Source organism: Lissotriton helveticus, chromosome 7, assembly GCF_964261635.1.
Source record: "Lissotriton helveticus chromosome 7, aLisHel1.1, whole genome shotgun sequence".
NCBI classification, from domain to species: Eukaryota; Metazoa; Chordata; class Amphibia; order Caudata; family Salamandridae; genus Lissotriton; species Lissotriton helveticus.
This window is the reverse complement of record NC_136068.1, coordinates 253493314-253516763: the sequence shown is the minus strand read 5'-3', so window position 1 is coordinate 253516763 and position 23450 is coordinate 253493314. Positions and strand designations below refer to the sequence as shown.

Below are 23450 nucleotides of genomic sequence, written 5' to 3'. Positions count from 1 at the left end.
CTACTTACCAGTATGCATCTGTTCTTGGCATGTAGGGCTGCTAACATTCATATCGCCCGCCCTCCTCCCCGGCGCCCTTAGCGGCTGCAGTTATTTCTTGCATTCAATCATTAGCATGGACATCACTTTCACTATTTCACTCCATCTCTGCCACAATGGCTAAAAACAATCTGGGGATGGAGTCGATGCCCATGCGCACTGTAGTCCAGGGGAGGAGCCACCTATCTCGTGATACTTCGAAGACTTTTCCAGGACAACAATGTGCAATCATCCGGACCCAACACTAGGCGGCGATCTATGCTATAGATATGAATGTTAGCAGCCCTACATGCCAAGAACAGATGCATACTGGTAAGTAGCATATTCATTTTGCGTATTATTCCACTTGAACGATACTGCTGGTGTCAAATATTCTCCTGCTTCCTTCCTAGTCATTATCATCTACTTAAAACTCAAGAAACCGTGTCCAAGTTTAATTTCTATATGAATATATAGTTCAAGGGTAAAAGAGGTCGCAGTTCCCTGACTTTGCACACAGCTTGACTGCACTTCTGCCTAAGACATTGCAGTTCAATTATTATGGATTCTTGCATATCTGAGAAACATTCTTAGTGGATGCCCAAAGTAAAAGCGATGGGCACCATCAAGGTCTTTTATGCTAAATTATTCCACTTGCAACTAGATATGCGCCCACACGATTACCAAATTGATCTTTTATTCTTACCAGTTTGTTTAGATACTTTTTGTCTGAAATCATTAAAATGACTGGCATTCTTTCTGTCACAGTCCACCCTGCTCACACCTTTTCCATCCATCATGAATCCTGTTTAGTTTGGATCCCTCAGGGCTCTCCACTTAGCCCCACACTCTTGAGTCTTTATATTGCTCCTCTTGCAACACAGAGTTGGACGTTTGTGTTTGAAATCATTAAATATGCTTTTGAACCCCAAATAGTGAATTCCATCTCTTGTAACTCATCTGCGTATTTTAGCTTACATGTCAGCAGTCGCCACCTGGGTGAGAAATAATTATTTAAAAAGTTGAAGACCGAAATCCTATTTTTGAATGTCCATCTTCACTCTGGTCTTCCTCTTGGTGGTCCTGTGGCCACTGTCCACTCCAATGTCTCATCAAACAATTTAGGGATCTACTTTGATCCTGAGTTACCTTTAAAGCCTCAAGTTAACTACATTGCTTCACCTTGCTTAGAGCACTGCTTATAACAATCTCCTCTCTTTTACCTATCTCATCTAGCAAAGTGGTCACATAGTCCAATCTGGAATTGAAGGCCTATACCAACTTCTTGTATTAGGGTCTACCGGACTACCTTTTCAGTTTGCTTTGGATGCTCCCGAATTCAGTTACACGCTTGATCCTGAACTGAACGCATGACCTCATCAATCAGTTTCACTCTTCTTCATTGGCTTCCTGTAAACAGACATATGGTTTTCAATCCACTTTGGTTTACAGACTACTACTGCTCTGAAACCTGATAACTCTGCCATCGAGGGCTTTACGTGGGATGAAAAAACTGGGTGGTCTCTCATAGGGGCATGGCCACTGTAATTAAGGGCGTGGCTTAAACCACTTAAGCTAAAAATCTGTGCTGAACATAGTGTGCTGTCCCACAGTTTTTTTTGCTGCTTCTGTCCATTTGTCCAGATATATAACACAGCAAGTAACATTACACCTACAACAATCCAGGACTATTGGCTTAGTCAATGGTTGTGAGTTGTATAAGATAAATAAGCAACAACTATCATTTCGCTGTATGTAATATGGAAAATGCTACTCACTCTTGTGGGCGAGGTTGTGGCGTAAGGCTGGAGCAGCCGACCTTCCAGCTGAGAAATGTTTGAGTCTGACGTCCTGTGATTCAAAAACTGAACATGCCCTTGTGTAATGTAACTGGCGCTCATGTAAAGCGCTCCAAGTTTGCGCTATATAAAATGAAACAAGTCTCTTTGAAGGTAGTGACTGGTTGTACTACTGCAGAGTTAAGGTTTTTTTTTCTCACCCTGAGGCTAAAAATGGAGAGCCCGATAGGGACCCGTCTTGGCTCCTGCTTTTAAAAACTTGCCTGTGCTGAGCACCGGCAGGTCCGGCCCACTTAAAGCCTGCTGTCATCTACTGAAAACCCACAGTCCACCTCGCTGTCTCAGACCAGCTTTTGCCCTTTTATTACAAATTCCTCTTGTGAGAAAGAGCTGTCTACGCGATTGTTCCTTCTAGTACCTAGCTTCCAAAATATAGAACTCCCACTCACCAATGAAGCCATTCCTCTTCCAGCTGTGGATATGTTTTCTTTCCTTTGACTCCAGGATACCCTTCAGTGGGAAGGGACAATCTTTAAGACCATATACTTAATGTAATCAGGTCTTTGAATTGCAGTTTGTTTATTTTAAAGTTTTATAGAACGCTAACCAGACCCGTGAGGGTATCTGAGCGCTTTACAGGATTGACGGGTGGTATATAAAAGACTTAGGAGGAGAGGATACCATTGGAATAAAAACAGGTAGATACATTATACATAGGCTGTCCGGAATTCGGTTAAAACCGACTCTACTCGAAAATACCCTACAGGATGAAAATCAGCTGACCTGGTTTAAACCGAGTGTCACTGATTTTCATCGTTGTTGCAGGTTTTGGCCACTTGAGGGAGCCAAAGCATAATAAAGTGTGGTGCCTGGCGCGGAGGTGTGAGGCGAAAACAGTGCTTCTGGGCCGGTCCAGCACATGCACATGGGGAGCCGTGGTGTGAATGGCCCAAGGGCCATAGCAACACCAGGCCCCCTGCCTGGCTCACGTGGGGGGTGAGGACTGAGGAGCTGTTGTGCTCTGCTGTGTTACTGCCGCAGGCCGCTCTCAAGTACTTGACAGATCTTTAAAAAGACCATTTCCTTAACAAGGCTTTGATGTTGTTAACACAGGCACTGCGGGGGCTACAGGGCCCTGCTTCGCCCCCTTGGTGTGAGGAGAGAGTTGCCGCAGTGTTGGGGGTCACGGAGAGCACTGAGGTGTCACAGAGCAGACCCTAATGCTAATGCTTCATCTCTAATGGGGCATCAACTCGTAATAACCTGCCTCGTATACGGCAAGAGTTTATGCCTTCCAATGAACCTCACTTGCGTAATTTGAGGATTACGTCTGAAAATTGTTTAAAAAAATAATTGCCTTCTGTAAGTATGGTAGCAGATCACCAGCAGGACCACACAGAATAATGAATCGTCCTGGCAAGGGGGGTCTGCCTAGACCAGAGAATGATGCCACACAGTGACAGGGAGCAGCCTAAAGCGGACTCGCGGCGCCTTTCGTCTTCATTGTATCAGCCCCCTCCCCACCCCCGCCCCCCACGCCCCCCACCCCGTCGTGTGTCAGCCCGGGCTGACACAGCTTTGGTGCCTGGCGACCGTCTGATTGCAGCCGCACCCGAGTAGTTAACAGGTCTTTAAAAGACCATACTTGTAATGTAGGCTTTTCTTATGTTTTCACCCCTTCTTACAACTACTGTCTATGGTTGTTAGAATTAGGCCCCCAGCCCCCCCGAGATATTTTTCAGCCCCCCCCCCGCCCCCGAAATTTGGCTCTAGTTGCCTGCCTGATCAGGAGCCATAGAACTCTGCTACAGCAGCACCCCTGTTCAAACCGTGACCCCAACTGATTGTCCAGCGCCCCTTGCTATTCCAGCAGTGGAGCCCCACCTCCTCCCCTTCCTGAGTTCTCTTGCCACTGCCTGCAGTTCCAAGTGCTAGCCATGGCCGGGACCCAAGAACCGAGCTCTAATAAATAAATATAAATAAATCTCGCTCGTGACCTAGTGCTCTGTCGTGCTTCTGCGCAGAGTGCACATGTAAACACCCACTGCTGGTGGTGGGGGTACAAACTACGAGGAATGTATCACCCTTCAACCAGATTTTTGAGTGGGGAGTTTAGGGGCAATTCCCACCACCAGATGTTTTAAGTGGCAAATGAAGAATAAACAAATCTTCTTCAGTTCTTTGGGGACTGCACGACATCTTAGTTTAATTTTTTTTTCTTCTTTTAATTGTGGTACTTAAGGTATTGAACTTCTACCAATATCGTTCAGTTATGTAAGCCAAGGGACCCAGCGATGGGGAATGAAGGTGCTATTTTATGTTAAAGCTACAGCTGGAATGCCTGTTTTGAAAACAACGTGTTTTTAGGAAAGTTTAGCTCCTGATCGCAATTAGCTACAAGCATTGGCAAAGCCTTGTGACGTGTTGCAGTGTAACGGAAGGCCCATTGTAAAGGTTCACTGGTCACCTTTCTGTTGCTTATGGCTATGTTTGACTGTTAAACTTGGTACTAATGAGGTACAACCTATTCCCAGACAGTGTAAACAAGTGTTGAAATAGTGAAGCAATACTATCAGCAAATGTGCCGCATTAGGCAGCATAGTTTACATTTTCTTATTGTATAATTTGCCACGTAATTTGGCCCTCTTCTGCAGCATAATTGGCCCTCTTCTGCAGCATAATTGGCCCTCTTCTGCCGCATAATTCCAGTGCCCCACAACTACGTATCATTTTCCTTCGCTATTCACTTTGCGAGCACACTGAAATAATTTGGTAAAGGATCTGTGTTCTAAAAACCGAACTTCTCTGTGTGTAACATAAAACAATATTGCTTTACATTTAATAGTAATATAGGCTGTATAAACAATTAGAGAAAGTAAACTGGCATTTTGGGTAACTCGTGGGAAGGTAGTCAGGGCATGGGAATATGTATGTGTTCTTGAATATTTCATGTTTAAAAAAGTAAAAATGCCTTGATGTAAATCTTATGTACCCGAGACACTGGTACATTTATTTTTTTAACTTTAAAACCGTGATCATATTGTTTCATGACGTATTGTCGGATTTACATCATTTGATGACTCGTGCTTTGGCTCTTGGGGCCGAGCCAGAGCCCCTGGCTTAGCTCTCCCAGGCTGTGCGTTCTCCCCAGAAATGGGATGTCTCCTACACCCTTGCTGCTCGTGCTCGGAAAGCTCAGAGTAAGTTTGTTGTAGGACTACACTTGCTGTGGAGGCAGGGCAATACAGATTAGTGGAATGGCGCCAAATTCCGATAGCCAGTTAAACAAAAGGGTAGGGCACCAGGGTAACCTGGGAGCACAAGCAAAGGGCTCCTTTATCTACTCGCCATTTAACAAGCTTGTTAAGGCTTGGGTGCTTTGATGCCGTCATGCGAGCCCATACTCTCAGGTGAATAGAACCAAAGCGCATTGTTTCAACAAAAAACAACTTTCTTTGTATACATCCTCTGCCTGACCTCCTCGCTAAAATCATTCGAAGTCTGCGCTGAGCACACAGAATGTGCAAGCTCACAAAGCCAAAGAAGCATTGGCATAGGTCTCGCCTTTGGGACCTTATAAATGTTTAGCCATGCAACAGTTGATGTTGTTGCACGAAGGATATTCTGCTGGATAACTAAACACTTGTAAGGTCCCAAAGGCGAGACCGTATGGCTATGCCAATGCTTGTTTGACTTGCATATGCCCCTTCAGCCACATTGCAATTTCATAATAGCATTAAAAAAAGTTCTCTACGTATATTTGACAAACACTTGCTGAGTGACCAATGCATGGTTCCATTTAAAACAAGCATTTTACAATGCAATAGGTCTTGCATTTATGCAGTTTGAGCTATTCACATTGCGAATAACAATGCCTTTTATTTTTGTTTTTGTTTTTAAAACCTAAATAAAAGTCTTTGTCAGTTACAATGCCAATAGCTTAAAGTCGCATAAATGCGAGAACTATTGCATTGCAAATGCTTGTTAAATCTGAGCTGCAGAATCAAAGAACAATGGAAAGTATTTCATGACTTTATTAAGCTTCTAAACTGTAGAGCAGTATACAATTTCTGAAATAAAAATTGAAAAAGCAATCATAAAAGCAGTGTTCCATAAACACCGGCAAAACACAGTTTCAGTTGTTTTTTATGGCGCGAAAATGAGTAAACACTGAAAAGCACTGTTTTTTTTAGGTATGGAAATCACTGGAAAACACTGAAAAAACACCACCAGAATTTACCAAAAATAGAAACTGAAAACAGGAAAGCCTAATTATACAATAAAAACAAGCAGTCTCAAATCCTGGATACATTTGGGATAAAAACGGGTAGATACATTATACAAGAAAACAAGAGAGCGCTCTGTGAAGGTTGTTGACGTAGTCTACATGCTCTGTGTATGCCTAGATGTATGTTGTAGGTATATATATAGCTCGAACTAGAAGAGGGCCGCTGAAACCATACACAATAGTTGAGACAGGACTGGGCTTCCTACGCCTTATAATGCTCTTTGAAGAGGGCAGTCTTCGATTATTTTCTGAATTAGAGGATGATTTAATCGTTTCTGGAATATGTAATATAATTGTCTCTTATAACCACCATCTATAAAGTGTTAACTAAGCCGCCTTTTTTTTTTTCAGGCTTTTATCAGACCTTTCCGAGAGCATCACATTGACCCCACAGCAATAACAAGACACGATTTCATCGAAACCAACGGTGATAATTGTCTGGTGACATTAATCCCTTTAGCTAACATGGCCTACAAGTTTCTTGTTTTTTCTCCAGGTAAAATTCTAGCTTGTGCTTCATCTTAAAGAAAAATAATTGAATACAAATATTGTTAACACTTTAATTTGTGAAGGGGACTGCAGATTTTCTTTTCCCATTTTAAAATATAGTAAATACTGTAGAGTTTACAATTGTTGCAGATAGAAGTTTAAGCTGTTATCACCTCCCACAGCTCATTTGCATAGAACGATTGGTTTATTTACAAAAAAACATGATTTTTGGATCAGTTCTGTGGTGAAACTTGTATGAAGGTGTGTAAATTTCCCTTTTTAACCTCTTCGAGGCTCATGACGAGCTGAGCTAGTCATGAGCCACGGCGCTCCGGTGCTCATGACGAGCTCAGCTCGTCATGAGCCGTGGAACGCTCACATGCGGGGATAATTCCCCTGCTGTGCTGAGCGTTCCACGGCAGGTAATGCACCTGTGACGAGCTGAGCTCGTCATGAGCACAGGAGCGCCGTGCCTCATGACGAGCTCAGCTCGTCATGAGCATGCGGGCGCTGTGCACGCCCCCCCAGCACAGCGGGGGATTAACCCCCGCAGCGAAGGGGTTAAAGTTCTGCAGGCACTGGCGAATTGTAAAAGGAATAGTAAAGAGCGGGTCTGCTCACTCACGATGTAAACAAATCGGTCCTAGAGTAATAGCAATCTAAAGCTGTTTTACAGATGGTAAAAAATATGGGCAGATTGTGATTGGTTACTGCCTGGGTAGAAGGGCATGCAAATAAGAACGTTTTTATTACTGTGTAAATTTGAAGAAATTTTAATAGGATCACTGCATGGCCGAACTGGCCTTTTGTTAAGTTTGGCATTTCCATAGTGGGCTGGAGCCTATGTAAGCAGGTTGTGAAAGCCCACGCACGCACACACACAAACACACCTCTTTTTCTCTCTCTTTTTCTCTCTCTTTCTCTCTTTTCTCTCTCTTTTTCTCTCTTTCTCTCTCTCTTTCTCTCTCTTTTCTCTCTCTTTTTCTCTCTTTTCCTCTTTTTCTCCTTTTTTCTCTTTTTTCTCTTCTCTCTCTTTTTTCTCTTTTCTCTCTTTTTTCTCTCTTTTTTCTCTTCTCCCTCTCTTCTCTCTCTTCTCTCTCTTCTCTCTCTTCTCTCTCTTCTCTCTTCTCTCTCTCTTCTCTCTCTCTTCTCTCTCTCTTCTCTCTCTCTTCTCTCTCTCTTCTCTCTCTCTTCTCTCTCTCTTCTCTCTCTCTCTCTCTCTCTCTCTCTCTCTCTCTTCTCTCTCTCTCTCTCTCTCTCCTCTCTCTCCTCTCTCTCCTCTCTCTCCTCTCTCTCTCTCTCTCTCTCTCTTCTCTCTCTTCTCTCTCTTCTCTCTCTCCTCTCTCTCCTCTCTCTCTCTCTCTCTCTCTCTCTCTCTCTCTCTCTCTCTCTCTCTTCCTCTCTCTCTCTCTCTCTCTCTCTTCTCTCTCTCTCTTCTCTCTCTCTCTTCTCTCTCTCTCTTGTCTCTCTCTCTTGTCTCTCTTTTTTGTCTCTCTTTTTTGTCTCTTTTTTGTCTCTTTTTTGTCTCTCTTTTTTCTCTCTTTTGTCTCTCTCTTTTGTCTCTCTTTTGTCTCTCTCTCTTTTGTCTCTCTCTCTTGTCTCTCTCCCAAGAGGAGAGAAACAACGGGAGATAATGGATGCATGCAAATAGAGCAATAACAAGGGAGAGGAAGAGAAGCAGGCTGGTTTTAGCATTTTTAGGTCTCGCGACCTATCGATGCGCGCAAGCGCATCGAGCGGAGCGAGAATTAAAGTAGCCAAAATCCTCGTCAAACTAAGGGCTTTCCGCTGGCGTTTTGTTTACGTTCACGTGAATCACGTGATCAAACACGAATGCGCATCAGCCTCCCTCCCTCCTATCGGCCATACTTTCAGCTCCAGCACCTCCCCTCTCTCCTCCCCTCTCTCCCCGCACACAGCCTTCCTTGGATTTCTCCTCCCCCCTCCCCAGCCAGCTTCCCCCAGGCGTTGTTCCCTCCCCTGCTACCCCATCCTCACTCATCCCTCGCACCCCCTCCTCCTTCAGGCCCCCACCATTTGCTTTTGCTTGTGTTATCAGACTCACGACCTCCGCGCCAGTTTGAGATCTCACGAGATACCGCCGGATGTCTCCAACTTTACAAAACTTCGGAGCACTAACTCGTGCTACACAAATTAAACATCGGCACATATTTTCCTCACTTTGTTACTTTAATTCTGTGATCTAAATCTTCACAGTTTAAGTTAAAATGACAAGATTGTCAACACGCTGTCGTGAAAGCCTAGAAATGTTTACGTTACTCAACTCAGCGCGAGCTTTTCTCTAATTGACGAGTCTCGGTGAGCCCGCCCAGCAGAGCCCCAGACAGACAGCGCCTGGTGCGGGTGACCTCTGGCTTCAGGGCACTTTGGAGAAATGAAGTGCTCTGCAGTCTGCACAGTGCATATGAAAACAACACTTCGAAAGAAGGCGCTGGCGAAATATGTAAAAAGGCCGACGTAATTCACTTGCTAGCTGGCGTTTTGCATTACGCTTTTTACACAGAATTCTGTAAAATTACGCGGCGTGGTATCACTGGGGTTGATTCAATTACACCTCAGACAGCGGGAACGCCAAACAAGCATTGGCATTGCCAATAGGTCTCGCTTGTGGGACCTTATAAGTATTTAGTTTTGCAGCACAATATCCTTGGTGCAACAAGGATATTGTGCTGCAAAACTAAATACTTATAAGGTCCCACAAGCGAGACCTATTGGCAATGCCAATGCTTGTTTCCAAGGCTGCTCTTGCTTCCCTTGTCCAACCCAGATCAGTGCACTCATCCATTGTCCTCTTTCGTAGCATTTGATAATCACAGCCCTTATGAGTGGTGGTGAATGGTGAGCTTTTAAACCGGAGTGACATTAATAGCTGCCCAGTGTTATGGCTAGTTAGTAAAGCAAGAACTCATGAGTTTCCCCCATTCCTTACACAATACCTCCCTGAGATGGTTTGGCATATGAAACAACTGGCTTATGTTATGTTTGAGAATGTTAGGACGTCTGAATGGAATGGAAGTGTGAGACTGAATTTTGGGACAGTTGAGAAGGGGATCTGGCTTTTTTAAGGTGGGTGCTTGCTCGCATTTCTTAAATAAGGTAGTTCCGGCCCCACTTTATACACTTAAATACTTCATGTGGCAACTAAGATAAAAGTCCACGTCCATTGGCCACTGGATGGCCATGTGTTGGTGTGTATAGAGCAGTGACATGCCTTGACCAGTTTCTCCGTCATCTTCCAAATTAGGCAGTGCAACAAAAGCTTATTATCCACCACCACCCCTTTTTTAAATGCCCCCCTCCCCTCTGCAATCCGCTATCACATGTACACAGATCATAATAAGTGGGGGGACGCTGTCACCAGAAGTGACGTCACAAAAGGTGGCTTGCACCATCGGGCTCATTGTCTTCCTTCGCTCACCTCTTAGATGCGATTGCATCTGAGAAGCCAGCGCGTGTGCAGCGTGCTGTGATCTCCGATCTCGCCCCAGAGAAGCCAAAGGGTGAAGTTCAGCTGTTTGGCAGGGGGGACGGCGTCCACCCAGTAAAATAAGTGGGGGGGATGCCTTCCACCGGCGTGGTACCCCGACTCGAGCCCTGGATCATACCAATATCAATATCAGGGTTTCTGAAATAATGGGTTAGCAATTAGTCTGTTGAGGACTATGTCTCCAAGAATAAATAGTGGATGTCTTGCATCCAGTTCTTAGGATAAGGAGATTCCTTTTTTGATAACTTTATGCCCGGATATTCATCAGCAATCTTGGGGTTTCTGATTGACCCCGAGTAATCATTCAGCATGTTGCATCAGTACAGTTACCTCCCCACACCTTCGTCTAAGTGAAGAATTTTGACTGAAATCCCCGTGTACTAGTACCAGAGTTTACTATGGTTCCTGTAAAGATCACCAGTTCAACATTTCAATGCTAATTCTTGGTCTTGGAAGAACTGATTTTATATCACCAACATATATGAACCTAAATGGCCAAGGGAATTCTAAATCTGCACTCCTAGGAATGCTGTAAATCACTAGTGCTGGTATACAATTTGCACCTTATTTACAAAACGAAGCACTGGGAGGCTGCGCCACGCATACTCTGATTAAGTCATGTTTTAGTTTAAACCAAAGAAAGCTATTTTGCAATGTGTTATTGTCCATAGTGTTCAATTGCATACTGTTGAATGGCAGCCTGATGTGCAAACCAACATTTTAAAATAGTTTTTGGGTACACGTTCAGAAAATGTAACACATTATAGTGCAGTTTGATTATATGCAAATAAATGCAGAAGCCTGAAAGCAACATTAGCAGTTTTAAAAAAAAAGGTGCACAAAAAATTGCATATAGGGGAAACAAAATTGATAAACCTTTGTGCAACTTTAAAATAGCATTTATCTTAGGCATCGTTTAGTGAACTTGCTTGATGCATGTCCAAAACAAAATAATAATAATGGCGAGCCAGTGTAAAACCATTATGGAACCTGCCATAATCGGAAAGGCTGTTGTTAGAGTTGCTTCATAATAAGAATGTTGCCACAATTTAACACCTCACTGCACGGCTCCAAAAGGGACAAGTGGATATTTTAATTCATCCAGTGCCTTGGACAAGTAGATATTTTATAAAATTCCACCCCTTTGCCCAATACATAAATGATAAAAGACTGATAGTTACAGTATGAGCCCAATAACCCATGACTTCCTGGGACTCCGGAAAAATTTCCCATGCAAGGGTTTGACGTGCTAGAAATGCGCTTTACAAACTAAGTTGCCTAGCAACTTTGCACAAAATCTATTGCCTTAATGATTTTAACTAAGAGTCCCACATTCGCACTTTATTGATGAAGTTATCGTCTAACTCAGGTTACAAACAGATTCATTATTTCACAGGTGCTGTCCTTACCTATGTTTTTTGGGGGGAATTCATCTGTAATGTAGAACTCAAACGTTTGCGACATACTAATACTTTGTGGATGTCGATAAAGATTTTATTAAACAGATAACACCTAAATGCATGGAATTATCTCCGACTTTCATTGGCCGTTTGACCGGTTTCACTAAAGTATCCAACACAGTGAATTAAGCTGTAGTACAACTTGCATGCACAAACATCCAGTGCAGTCAATATGTCTTGCTGTTGATTGCCGGTTACTATCAATTTGAAAAGCTGCCTCTGTGTATTTTATTTCAACGTGCATTGTTGGTACCTCGTTAACATTAAGCTATCATGTTGGATTTGTGGTTGGTCTTTCCAGAACCCATGTTTTGCTAAACTTCAACTTCTTACATTGGATTAATAAAACATGTATTCAGTTTCCAACAACATTGCTTGGGTTTTCACTTAGAGAAGTGGCAGGAGATTGATGCTATGTTACCCAGTGAATGGTCAGCTACGTCAACATTATCTTGTATTTTGTTAAGAGTAGAGCGATTTGAAACCTATAGTCGTTCAACCAACCTTTTGGAAGCATCAAGCAAGTATTTGGTGAATACTGACCGTATCTGCTAGAACCCGGAAGATTAGTTGCATTAAGTGCTTACCTGACTTACAAGTGCATACGTTACTTGGTGATAATTGAGCCAGTTTAAGACTTAGGAATTATATTTAATCTTCGTTTAAGATCATTGTTTGGCGAGATGGGACGCACGGTGTTAATTCTATACATTAGGCTTAAGGAGCAGAGATTAAGACCGCTTGATTGCCCATTAGCTGCTTTACTTCAGCGGTGGCGCACACTTGTTAACAGTAAGAGTTTCTGGAAAGGGATATAAAAATAAAACTGATTTATTTTAGAACCAGTTCATGAGAGGGTAGCCTATGTGATGTTTAATGTCTGCGAGAGGAAAATGTATTGCAGCCGAATTGTGAATTCATTGTGTTTGTGTGTATTTTGTAAATCCAGTATTACGTAATTTTAAATCCGTCCTTGGCCATTAACATAAAATCAGCATAGCATATATCACTCAGTTATCTCAAGGCTATTTTTGATTTCCTTTTAGCCCAGATATTCTACACAGGATTGATATTTTCTATTTATTAATTTACAAAAGGCTTAAAAAACCCTTCTGCATTATGTTGCCATGGTTTTAGCCACTGATCTGAACAAGCACCATGCAGCTGTTTCGCTATTTCAACTTGTATATAATCACATGGGTCATCACCATTTGCATAAAAGTTCTAATGGGATTTATGCTTTATGCTCCCTTTTATTGAGCATTGTATTTTGAGGTTTCATTTATGCTCCCTTTATTTTGTATTTAAGTTTTTTATTCCAGCACCATGCAGTTTATTCAAAGAAATGATCCAGCACATTCAAAGTAAATATCTCAGAGGGCCAAAGGGTTCACTATGTTATTTCAACAAGTATTCAACACAACACTGCACCTGATCTGTTCAGGCTTAATTACAAAATGAGCTTAGAGTCTTAATCCTCCACCCTTATGTTCTTTTATGGCACTAATGTGACAAAGTAAGCATTATGTACTTTCGTTCCTAGAGATAATATTACTAGTAATCTAATCAAGGATGCTAGAGGTGTACACCTTCATGAATCACTGGTAATATGTAATGAGTGAAGAGCTGTACAAAAACAAAATGCCTTTAGAGCTAACAAATATTGTCTTGGAAGAAGCGCAGGTGGTGAGAAGTTATGGCTACGGCTTCACCACAGCTTACCTCATTGCTTTGTATTTTATGTTTTAGGATTACATCGATGTATTTCATTTCAACACATACACTCTCCAGCATCCAATGGCTGAAAATGTCCAAAACAGCCTGTGTCAACTATTTCTGCCACAGTTTTCCCCTTGCTTGCCAGCTCTTTCATCTCCTGCAATCATGCTGGCATGTATTATGTCCCCGGGTGCACTGCAATGGCCGCAGGTTATCTAATGTATTCTATTCATCTTTCTATCAGTTGCGTGAGGTGGGTATGAGTATATTTAGTGTCCTCTGGTGGCTTAGACATGTGATGTCCCTAAACTCTGATGCAAGATATGCCAAAAACCGAGCCCACATCACGTGAAAGTATTACTTTCTCATATCTAAAGCCATGGAAGTCTTCTCCATTCCCAATTTTTTCCAGAGTCTGTTTAACCATTTTCTGATAGCCGAGGGCCGATCTTTTTCCCCCAGAGAGTTGTGATCGCCAATCTGGCGGCACATAGTCGGTGCCACTTCTTTACCTCTCTTAAAAAGTATTTGAACGGTCTATTTAGTACACCCAAACTCCCTTAGGCGGGCAGCCCATCTAGTAGTTACATAACTTTAGTGTTTGCCAAAGAAAATCAGTTAGTGTGCCCTTGTTACCACACCCATGCCTGCAGGTATCTTCTCTTTGCAAACTAAATGCTTGTAGCTTTGCAGGAGTGTAGTACCAGAGCATCACCATCGTCACTATTTCCTCTCATATCATTGTGCATCTCGACATGGAGTGTGCTCAGTGAATACATCCTCCCGTTTCCTGTCTTAGTTTTCTTCCTAGTTCCAACACCCATCTCTAATGCCCCGAGGTTTTCCCCTCACCTGTCATTTGGATGAGGTGGTTATGTATCAGAAACAAGCTTTTATTGACCATCCTTAAGAGGAGCAGTTTTTCTATAGCGGTTGGTGTGCAGCTAATTAAGAGCTTGACATCCTATCCTTCCTACTAAACAACGAAGTGCCTAAAATCAGTCTGCAAGAATATACTCGCCCTCAGCCGGACTAAATGCAAACAGTATAGTCACTCATACCTTTTAATATTAGGACCCTAACTCTAGAAGTCCCCCCTACACCCTTCATCAAAGACTTAGAGGACTTTCAAATGCTTTCAAGGGAGAAGAAAACCTCCTGAGCCACCTCACCGTACCACATTACAGGACCAAAGTGAGATTTTGCTTTCGCCTCATGACATTAAACTCAAGACTGGAGCATTATCCCAGTCTTTAGTTGAAGGACAGATGCTTCAGAAGGGAGATGACAGAGCACCTCTATCTGCTCTCTGGACAGGACATAGAGCCTTATTTTTAGGTTGAGCCTAGCGGCAGCACGCATGCACGGCTTGTTCTGCTAGACCGCTGTAGTACAGTATGGGAGAGAAGCCGCGTCCCTTCTCCTCCCATATTTCTCATTGGCTTGTGTCATTGTCTTTCATAAATGCTGCCTTCGGATTTGCTAATAGGCTTGTTAGTCCCTCCTTTGTACAGCCTTGTCTTCATTTGCACCCTCCCATGGCCACTGGCCCTTTTACATTAGTTGTTACGCGGGACCTGTTATTTAGTCTGTAAGCACTATTTACTTTATTGAGTTTCTCTTACTGCAGGCCGGACTTGCTTTGCTTCAGCTAAAACCGCTGAAAGGCTGCCCCCTTAACATGAGTGCCTGCTTTCAATAACTTTAACCCGGCATCATCTTGTATCTGTTTCAACCCCCCAAGTAAAGTGGATTTAGAAATGACTAACGAATTAAGTCATATGAATTCCAGGTAGCGCATAGTCCTGTGCTAATGGGCTGAAGCTGACAATAGGACATCTTTGTTACATGTCGTCTGTACTAAGGCCACCTGACTGGTTGTTTTCAAAGTACAAAAACAATGGTCTCAGACTATTCCTTTTTCTGAATTGATTCAATCAATTAACAATTCAAAGTTTAACTCATTAAGTGGGCACATATACTATATTTCCCACGGTTCAATCAATGTATAAGTTTATCAACAAACACAACAAGCAAATAGCAACAACAATAACTCAAAAATTATTATGGGGCAATTTTAATTCATTGCATTTCTAGCTGTCTCATTTTTAAAGCATTTTTTGGTTGCCCAAAGAGAATGTGCAAAGAAATAGAAATATAATGTGATTGATAGAAAAGTTGAGAAAAGGACATAGAATAATACAATATTTACAATATTTTACAAAATAATATATACAATATGTAAATTTGGACAAAAGTAAATTCCTCAAGGTCCTGGTGTGTATTACAAAAACTGCACACAGTTCATCTTAAAATGGAGACACTGCTGCCACACTGTTGTTTGCACTAAAATGTGTAAGCCACCATCCAGGACAAACTAGAGCGTCGACATTTCGACTCGTCTTCAGGCCTTCGAGGTAATTTAAACCGTGGCCATGCGAGTCTTCATCAGGACTGCAATTAAGGGCAACCAAGGGAGCAGCACCTGCCCTAAAACATAATGAATATGTGTGTCATGCTGTTGCTATTGTTCCAAATGCGATCATATATGAGTCGCATGTGCCCATGGTAAGAAATAAACGTACCCAATGGTGATTGGACCTTTTTTGGTGTGGCTCTTAACTCTGCTGGTAAATTAATTACCTGGAAACATAACGGAGAGGTCATTAGACCTATCCTATATCCGTCAACAAACTACAGTATCAACTCAACCTGTACGTATCATTACCTTTGAGTGAAAGGCGAAACTGGAGTTATGGGTCCTCCAAAGATCTGACTTGAATTCCAATTTACAAAAAAACCCTGTTATAAAAAACATGGGTAGAGTAAGACAGAATCGTTGAAAAAGTAACGACAAAGATAGATGCAGCATATCTCTGCATAGGAATACAACATGTCTAGAATAAATCTTACCAGTACTGTGTAGGAAAATGCTGTCTGCACAGTAGATTTCAATCTTGTTATATTCGAGGGTTTAGTACTTCCTATAATTTAAAACAATAATACCCCGGTAAATACCATCGAATATATACTGAAATCAATTCAGGGTATGAGAAAACTACAATAGCACTCACCAATTCAATGGATATGGTGGGCGCCCACTTCGTGTCAAGCTACACGCGGCATCCTGCCTGGGTAAGCGGAAAAGAGCGTTACAAAACCGCGCGTGTTCGAAATGCTATCTAAATAGGAGTTAGTGTAAAGCGTGTGCGCTTACCACGCTAGTCGGTCTCAGTCCCCCAAGGGTTCAACGTGCGATAAGCTCGGCGTCCTTTCGCTCGGTCCCACACCGCAAACAATAGCGAAAAAGGACTGCCGGCACGGACACAACTTAAAAGCCATCAATGAAAATAAAAGACGGCTGAGTCCTGTTAGTGAAAAGTGTGTCGGCCATTTTGGATAGGGGGCACAACCACATTGGAACATCTAGTCACTTTATCGATACATGGGGATCATAAAAACATTCGATATTTGGGCTGCCAGTAATGTAAGACGAAACTATAAAGCTACTAACATATAGATAGCTGAATTGAAAAGGCGTGTTAGCATCACGAGTAAAAAACAATTTAACCAATGTGTTAGCAATACACTAAATCAACCTCTCATTCACTATTACAGATGCATTGATCTTAAAACACAGAAAAGTGAGAGTGCATGATCAACTGCCCAGGGCATTCTTAGTACTTTCAAAGCAATGGCATCACAGATAAATGTATAGCAGTGTATGTCTCATACATATTTAAGGAGATATTCACAGCTTGCATCTCGCGTTACACCCTTAAAAGAGACACCTGTCTATTAATCTCCTCCTGTTCGTTAAGCCCTTGATTCACCGTGTTGAGTGAATATATCCACTTGCATTCTCTTATATTGAGTACATTTCCAAAGTCCCCACCACGAACATTCCTAGCCACTTTTTCAATCACCCACCATCGAAGACTGTCACAGTCATGTCCGAAGGCGGTGAAGTGTTCGACCAGAGGGGCCCCTGGTGTTCTGCATCTAATGCGACTGCAATGCTGTAGAATTCTACATTTGACTCTCTGGGATGTTTGGCCCACATACAGGAAACCACAGGGGCACAAGATGGCATATATGACCCCCGTGGTGTTGCAATTACTGTGCTGTGTAAGGGTGTATGTTTGATTATTGTGGTGAAATGTAGTGCACTCATTTGTCAGAGGGCAAGCGCGGCATGTACCACACTTCGTGTGGCCTTTGATTGGAGGAAGGTCCCACAAAGTTGTCTGGCCCAGAATTGGGTTCGAGGGTAACAATGCTCGCACAAGATGGTCTCTCACACTCATTCCCTTACGGAATGCGTGTAGAGGTGGGGGCATGTGTCCCAGCTCCTCACTCACCAAGTGCCAATGTTGATTGATTGATTTCTTGATGGGACTACTCTTAGTATTAAAAGTGGTGACACATACAAGGCGTTCCTCACTTTGCTTTTTTTGATTTGGTATTAATAGATCTTCCCGATGGTTATGCCACGCCCTCTTACGTGCTTTTTTACCAGGCGCGTGGGATAACCACGTTCTTGGAGTCTCACCATTAGTGAAGATGACTCTTCAAAATAGTCCTCTTTTTTAGTACAATTCCTCCGCAACCTCAGAAATTGGCCGAAGGGCAGGTTATCTCTGAGGTTGCGGGGATGATGGCTCGTATATCTAAGCAAGGTGTTTCGCTCACTGCTCTTCCGGTAGAGGGTAGTATATAAATGCCCCTCATCCGACTTAATTTGGATGTCCAGAAAACTGATTGATGTCTTATCGTATTCCAAAGTGAACTGAATGTCGTCAGAGCAGGTGTTCAAGCCCCTCTGGAAATCCAGCAATTGTTCAACACTCCCTTGCCAAATTAAAAGCACATCATCGATGTACCGGGCCCATAGGGCAATCTGATTATGATACTGATTCAACTGGTTAAGGACATATCTATGCTCAAATTCGCTCATGTATATTATGGCCAGATTGGGGGCAAAGCTTGCCCCCATCGCTACCCCTTTGGTCTGGAAGTAGAATTGGCCCAAAAACATGAAAAAGTTTTTGGTCATTGCTATTGTCAACAAATCGATGATAAATTCAGTGGGCACTTGGTGAGGTCTGGATCTCTCATTCAACACCTTTTCCATACACATCAATGCTTCCTGTTGTGGGATGTTTGTGTACAAGGACGTAATGTCCATAGTTGCCAGAATGCTAGTGCCCGGGTCAAAACTGCGCCCATCCACAAGTTGGATCACATTCATAGTGTCCCTCAAATATGTCGGGGTTGATACTGCAATCGGTTTTAAAAATATGTCTATGAACTTACAGAGAGGCTCCAGTAGAGAGCCACAACCGGAGATGATCGGTCTGCTAGGGGAATCTGTCATCCGTTTATGAACTTTGGGTAACGTATAGATTGTGGGCATCCGTGGATGCTTGTTATTTAAGAATTCAAATTCTTGTTTCGTAATTATACCATCACCCAGAGCCCTCGCAGTGATCAGATTAATTGATAGACTGATCTTACGTGTGGGGTCAGATTTTAAAAGAGTGTAGTTCCCCACCACCGATAATTGGGACAATATTTCACTCTTGTATTTTTCAACACTTTGGACAACGATGGCACCACCCTTGTCCGCGGGTTTTATCACAATATTGTGATTGTTTTTCAACGTGCCCAATGCCTCTCTCTCGGATTTCGTAATGTTATATGCGACATAGCGTCTTTCCGCTAGAATTTTATCTACATCGCGTAGTACCACTTGTTCGTAAGTTCTGATTTTATGGTCAGTTTGGTATGCCGGAGGGTTAAATTTGGAGGGTGGTCTAAGACCACTGCCTGAGAAAACAGGTTTTAAAAGGTGTCCTAAGGAAGTGATGTTTGAGTCTCACTTTCCTGAAGAACTGTTGGAGTTCCATTCTCAGGGAAAAATTGTCCGGCATCGAGGTCGGGACAAACGATAAACCCTTACACAGGATTTGTTGTTCATTTGTATCTAATTCATGACCGGATATTTTCAAAAGCCTGTTTTATTAACAATACCACCACCACTACCACCATCAACACTACCACCACTGCCAACACCACTGCCAACACCACTACCGCCGGAGCTGCAGCTGAGACCAACCCTCTCTCAATGCCTGCCATAAAGCACAGCCCGCTGTGCACCAGGAGGTGAGGCTAGGGCCCTACTACTGATGGAGGTTTTTTTTATTAGGCAATTACGTTACGCAATGCCACACTGCACACTCAAATCACGGAAAGGGCAGGAAATAGCCCACTCCTACCCCCCCGCTCTTCCTCCTGAGCCGCGACCGTGTAATCAAAGAGCGAAAGGTGTTGGAGCGCTTTGTTCGTTTTTATAGCTCGGATCATATGTAACTCTCACTTCACACGTTGTGTCTGTGTAATTTACAACACTTACACATCACTATCTTGAAGACGTCGCAGGCCGGTCTCTTTCTCTGACATTAACAAGCTAACAAGCGGTCAAGAAGGCCCTTTATTTTAATGCACTAGGTCTCGCATTTGCAAGAGTTTAAAGTATTAGTATTGTAAATGACCGTGCCTTTTATTAATGTTTTAAAACCGAAAATATAAATAAAAGGCATTGCCATTTACAATGCCAAAAGCTCAAACTCGAGTGAATGCGAAACCTATTGCATTGCAAATGCTTGTTTTTAAGGTGAGAGCGGAGTCAGAATGTTTTACAATGATCTTAAGGATTCACAATAGACTTTGTAATGATGTAGTCCGCAAGGCTTCTAGTTACCTTGATCTTCCGAATGCTCCTTGTGTACATTTGTAACGCTTGAGCTGCAAAACAAAGACAACACTGCATCTCAACAATCACAGATGCAAACAATATCGCACACACCCAACATAAGGACATCCTACGCACGTTCATGGAATTCTACCAAGAGCTCTACAAAAGAGAACACTCTTGACCAGGTAGGCTGCAGAGCCTACCTAGACAGACTTAACCTGCCCAAAATAACAAAAGAGGAAGCCAGGGAACTAGGTCAAGACATAAAAGCCAATGAGATTACTATTGCGATCAGGTCCCTGATGGACAACGAAGCCCCAGGGTCAGATGGATACACAGCCCTTTTCTATAAAACCTTCCAAAATCAGCTCCTCCCGGTCATGAAAAAGTCTTCAACCACTGCGAAAGGGAGGGGGAGGCAACAGAATCTATGTCACAAGCTAACATAATTGTCATACCCAAGGAAGGCAAAGACACACAGTGGCCCAAAAACTACCACCCCATTTCACTTATCAACATAGACTGCAAGATATATGCCAAAATCCTAGCTACAAGATTAAACAACGTGCTCCCACAGCTGATTGGAAACACACAGGTAGGCGATCTGAAAACACGCATGTCTCATGACAACACAAGACTCCTTTTCGAGGTCATAGAGCCCTCCTCCAAATCGGCGGTAGCAATCACGCTAGGCCTTTGACAGAGTGTCCTGGTAATTCCTAGAACAGAGCATGCAAGCGTACAACCTGGGAGAAAGCTTCACGAGGAAAGTAATGGCACTTTACAAAAGCCCCAAGGCACATATAGCTATTAACGGGTCAACATCAAACCAATTCAGCCTCCAACGGGGGACGAGGCAAGGCTGCCCTCTATCCCCGGCGCTGTTCCTACTAGCACTCGAACCCCTGATTAAAGACATCCTAACAAACAGAAATATGGTCGGAGTAACCATCAACAAGATTACAGCCAAACTTGCTGCCTACGCAGACGACATACTCATAATAACAGAGGATCCAGATCATTCTATACTAGCAGCCATGGACACCATAGAGATGTACGCTAGCCACTCCGGATACAAACTGAACAGAGATAAATCTGAATGTATGCCACTTAACATACCCACAACCAGAGAGGTAATAGGCGACTCAGGGTTAGCCTGGCAACCAGGGTTTGTTAAATACCTAGGGATCCAATTTGGGAAAAACCTGAAGATCACCCTTGAGCAGAATAAGAAAGTAACCCCAGAAAAGATCAAAGGGCTCCTGGAAACCTGGTCTCCCAAGTTCATCACCTGGTGGGGGAGAATAGACACCGTAAAGATGATCACTCCAGTAGTAAACTACCTAGCAGGAATGCTTCCCCTCACTCTCACATACTAATTCCACAGAAAGATAGACCAAATGATAAACAAATTCATATGGCTAGACAAAATACCCAGAATAAGCCTTCCAAAACTAAGACTAGAGAAGAAGCTAGGAGGACTAAATGTGGCAGACCTCAGGACATTCCAGACGGCCTTCATAGCTAGACAAGGAATGTACTGGATATTACCGAACCAGAAATAAACCCCAACCTGGCTCTCTATTGAGAAGGCCATTCTAAATAACACTGACCCTTTGGCTCTCTTCACCGCCAAATGCAGGCACAAAAGAATAACCCGATATTCATAACAACTAGACACGCACTTCTCAAGGTAGACCAGAAACTCGAACAAAGCATCAAAAACTTGTACTGGGAAACCCTCTGGGCAAACCCCTAGATTAAATACAGAGGGAAACCCCTGGGCATAGTCATGGAAAAGGCTAGGTCTCTCTTACCCGGCACAGCTGGATGACGAGGGGCAGCCTCACACCTTCAACAGCTTAAAAACACGACATAACCTCCCAGACATAGAACTATACGACTTCCTCACAATTAAAACAGCCCTAACAAAATCAAAAATAACCAAGCATAAACCTTCGATCTTTCAGTATATGGAGAACATAAACCAAGTGGGACACCAGGTGTCTCACTTATACAAGCTTCTCCGCCCTGACTCCTCCAAACTTAATGCTAAAAATACAAGTTATTGGGAAACGCAGCTAGGTTCCACACTTACCAAGCAAGAGATACACACCTTTTGGGCAGCCCCATCAAAAAATATGATCTCCCCAGTGCTAGCACAGACGAAATTCTGGTTACTACACCAAGCATACTGGACATCAAGCATACTGGACACCAGCGCGCTTAGTGGCGATAGGACTGCGAGATAACGACTGCTGTTGGAACTGCGGCTCGGAAAAGGGAGTCCTAGCGCACCTCCTCTTCCAATGCAGTAAGGTCAGAAATTTCTGGGGGAAAGTGTTCAAATTCATTAACAAGGCCTTAGGCTGTACTCTAAATGAAGAATTTGCCACAATCACCACAGCACACATTACGACGGACATAGCCACACAACAAGACAGAAACCCCCTAGACTTCCTCCTAACAGCAGTCAAAACAGTGCTAGCCAAATGGAAGGACACCACCAAAGCCACATTCAAGGGGTGGCTGAACTGGGTGACATATCTTAGGGGGGCCTATAACACAGCACTAAGAAACACACCATGGAAGAACCCCAACAGAGGGATGTGGTCAACACTAGACAAATTCCTAGACTCCTACGAACCACCATGAACAACGTAAAATATGATACACCAGCAAAAACGTACTGCCACTAGGGATCAGCTAGCTGAGGGGTGTGGGGGCAGGGCGGGGTGAAGAGGTAGTAGTGGTTTCAAACTCCTCCGCGAGACCGACAGTCAGCCACAAAATAACCGCCAAAGACCTATATTTTTTGTGCTTTCCTATATGTACCTGTTAGATACGTGATCAACCGCAAATACCTACATGTTCTGTTATACGTGTACAAGCCATAAGGGCAGATAAGCGCGGACCGATAGGCCCAATCGCTTACCCCACAAATACATGCAGCCAATATTGTAAGTCGAGTGCCCCGATGGGACCAGCCGCGACATGTGTGATTTGTTATATGTCATGTCATACATTGTAATGTGAAAATACCAATAAAGATATTTTTTTAAAAGGAGAATGCAGGGTAATCCCCTCTCTTGCTGCTTGAAGCCAACCAAGCCTCTGGTGCTGCGTCAGAATTCCAGCTCTGCCAATCTTTTGCCGGCAGCAGAATTTCAGCACTCTTATAGTTCGCATTGCTATTTCTGTCTTTCAAAACTAAAAACATACATGTTTAGAGAGGGGGCTTTTAATCAGTGGGTTTAATCCTTTGGCATGTTTTACATACTATGTATGCCCACTTGGTTTCTCATAGTGATTGGATAGTGTTTAAAGTCCTTTAATGTCATCGGGTTGGTTTTAATTAACAAGAACTGTTGACTCCAGCATGCTTGTACATTGAGTATTTGTAGAAGGATGA

At 43.1% G+C, this 23450-nt stretch overlaps 1 protein-coding gene across 1 annotated transcript in view; it reads left to right on the top strand.

Annotated features, from left to right (window-relative positions):
* PEDS1 (plasmanylethanolamine desaturase 1) overlaps window positions 1-23450 on the top strand; it is a 215378-nt gene that overhangs the window by 150237 nt on the left and 41691 nt on the right. Inside the window, exon 4 of the mRNA XM_078652029.1 lies at window positions 6457-6601. Within this exon, the coding sequence (XP_078508155.1) occupies window positions 6457-6601 (145 nt within the window). The remainder of the gene's footprint in view (window positions 1-6456; window positions 6602-23450) is intronic.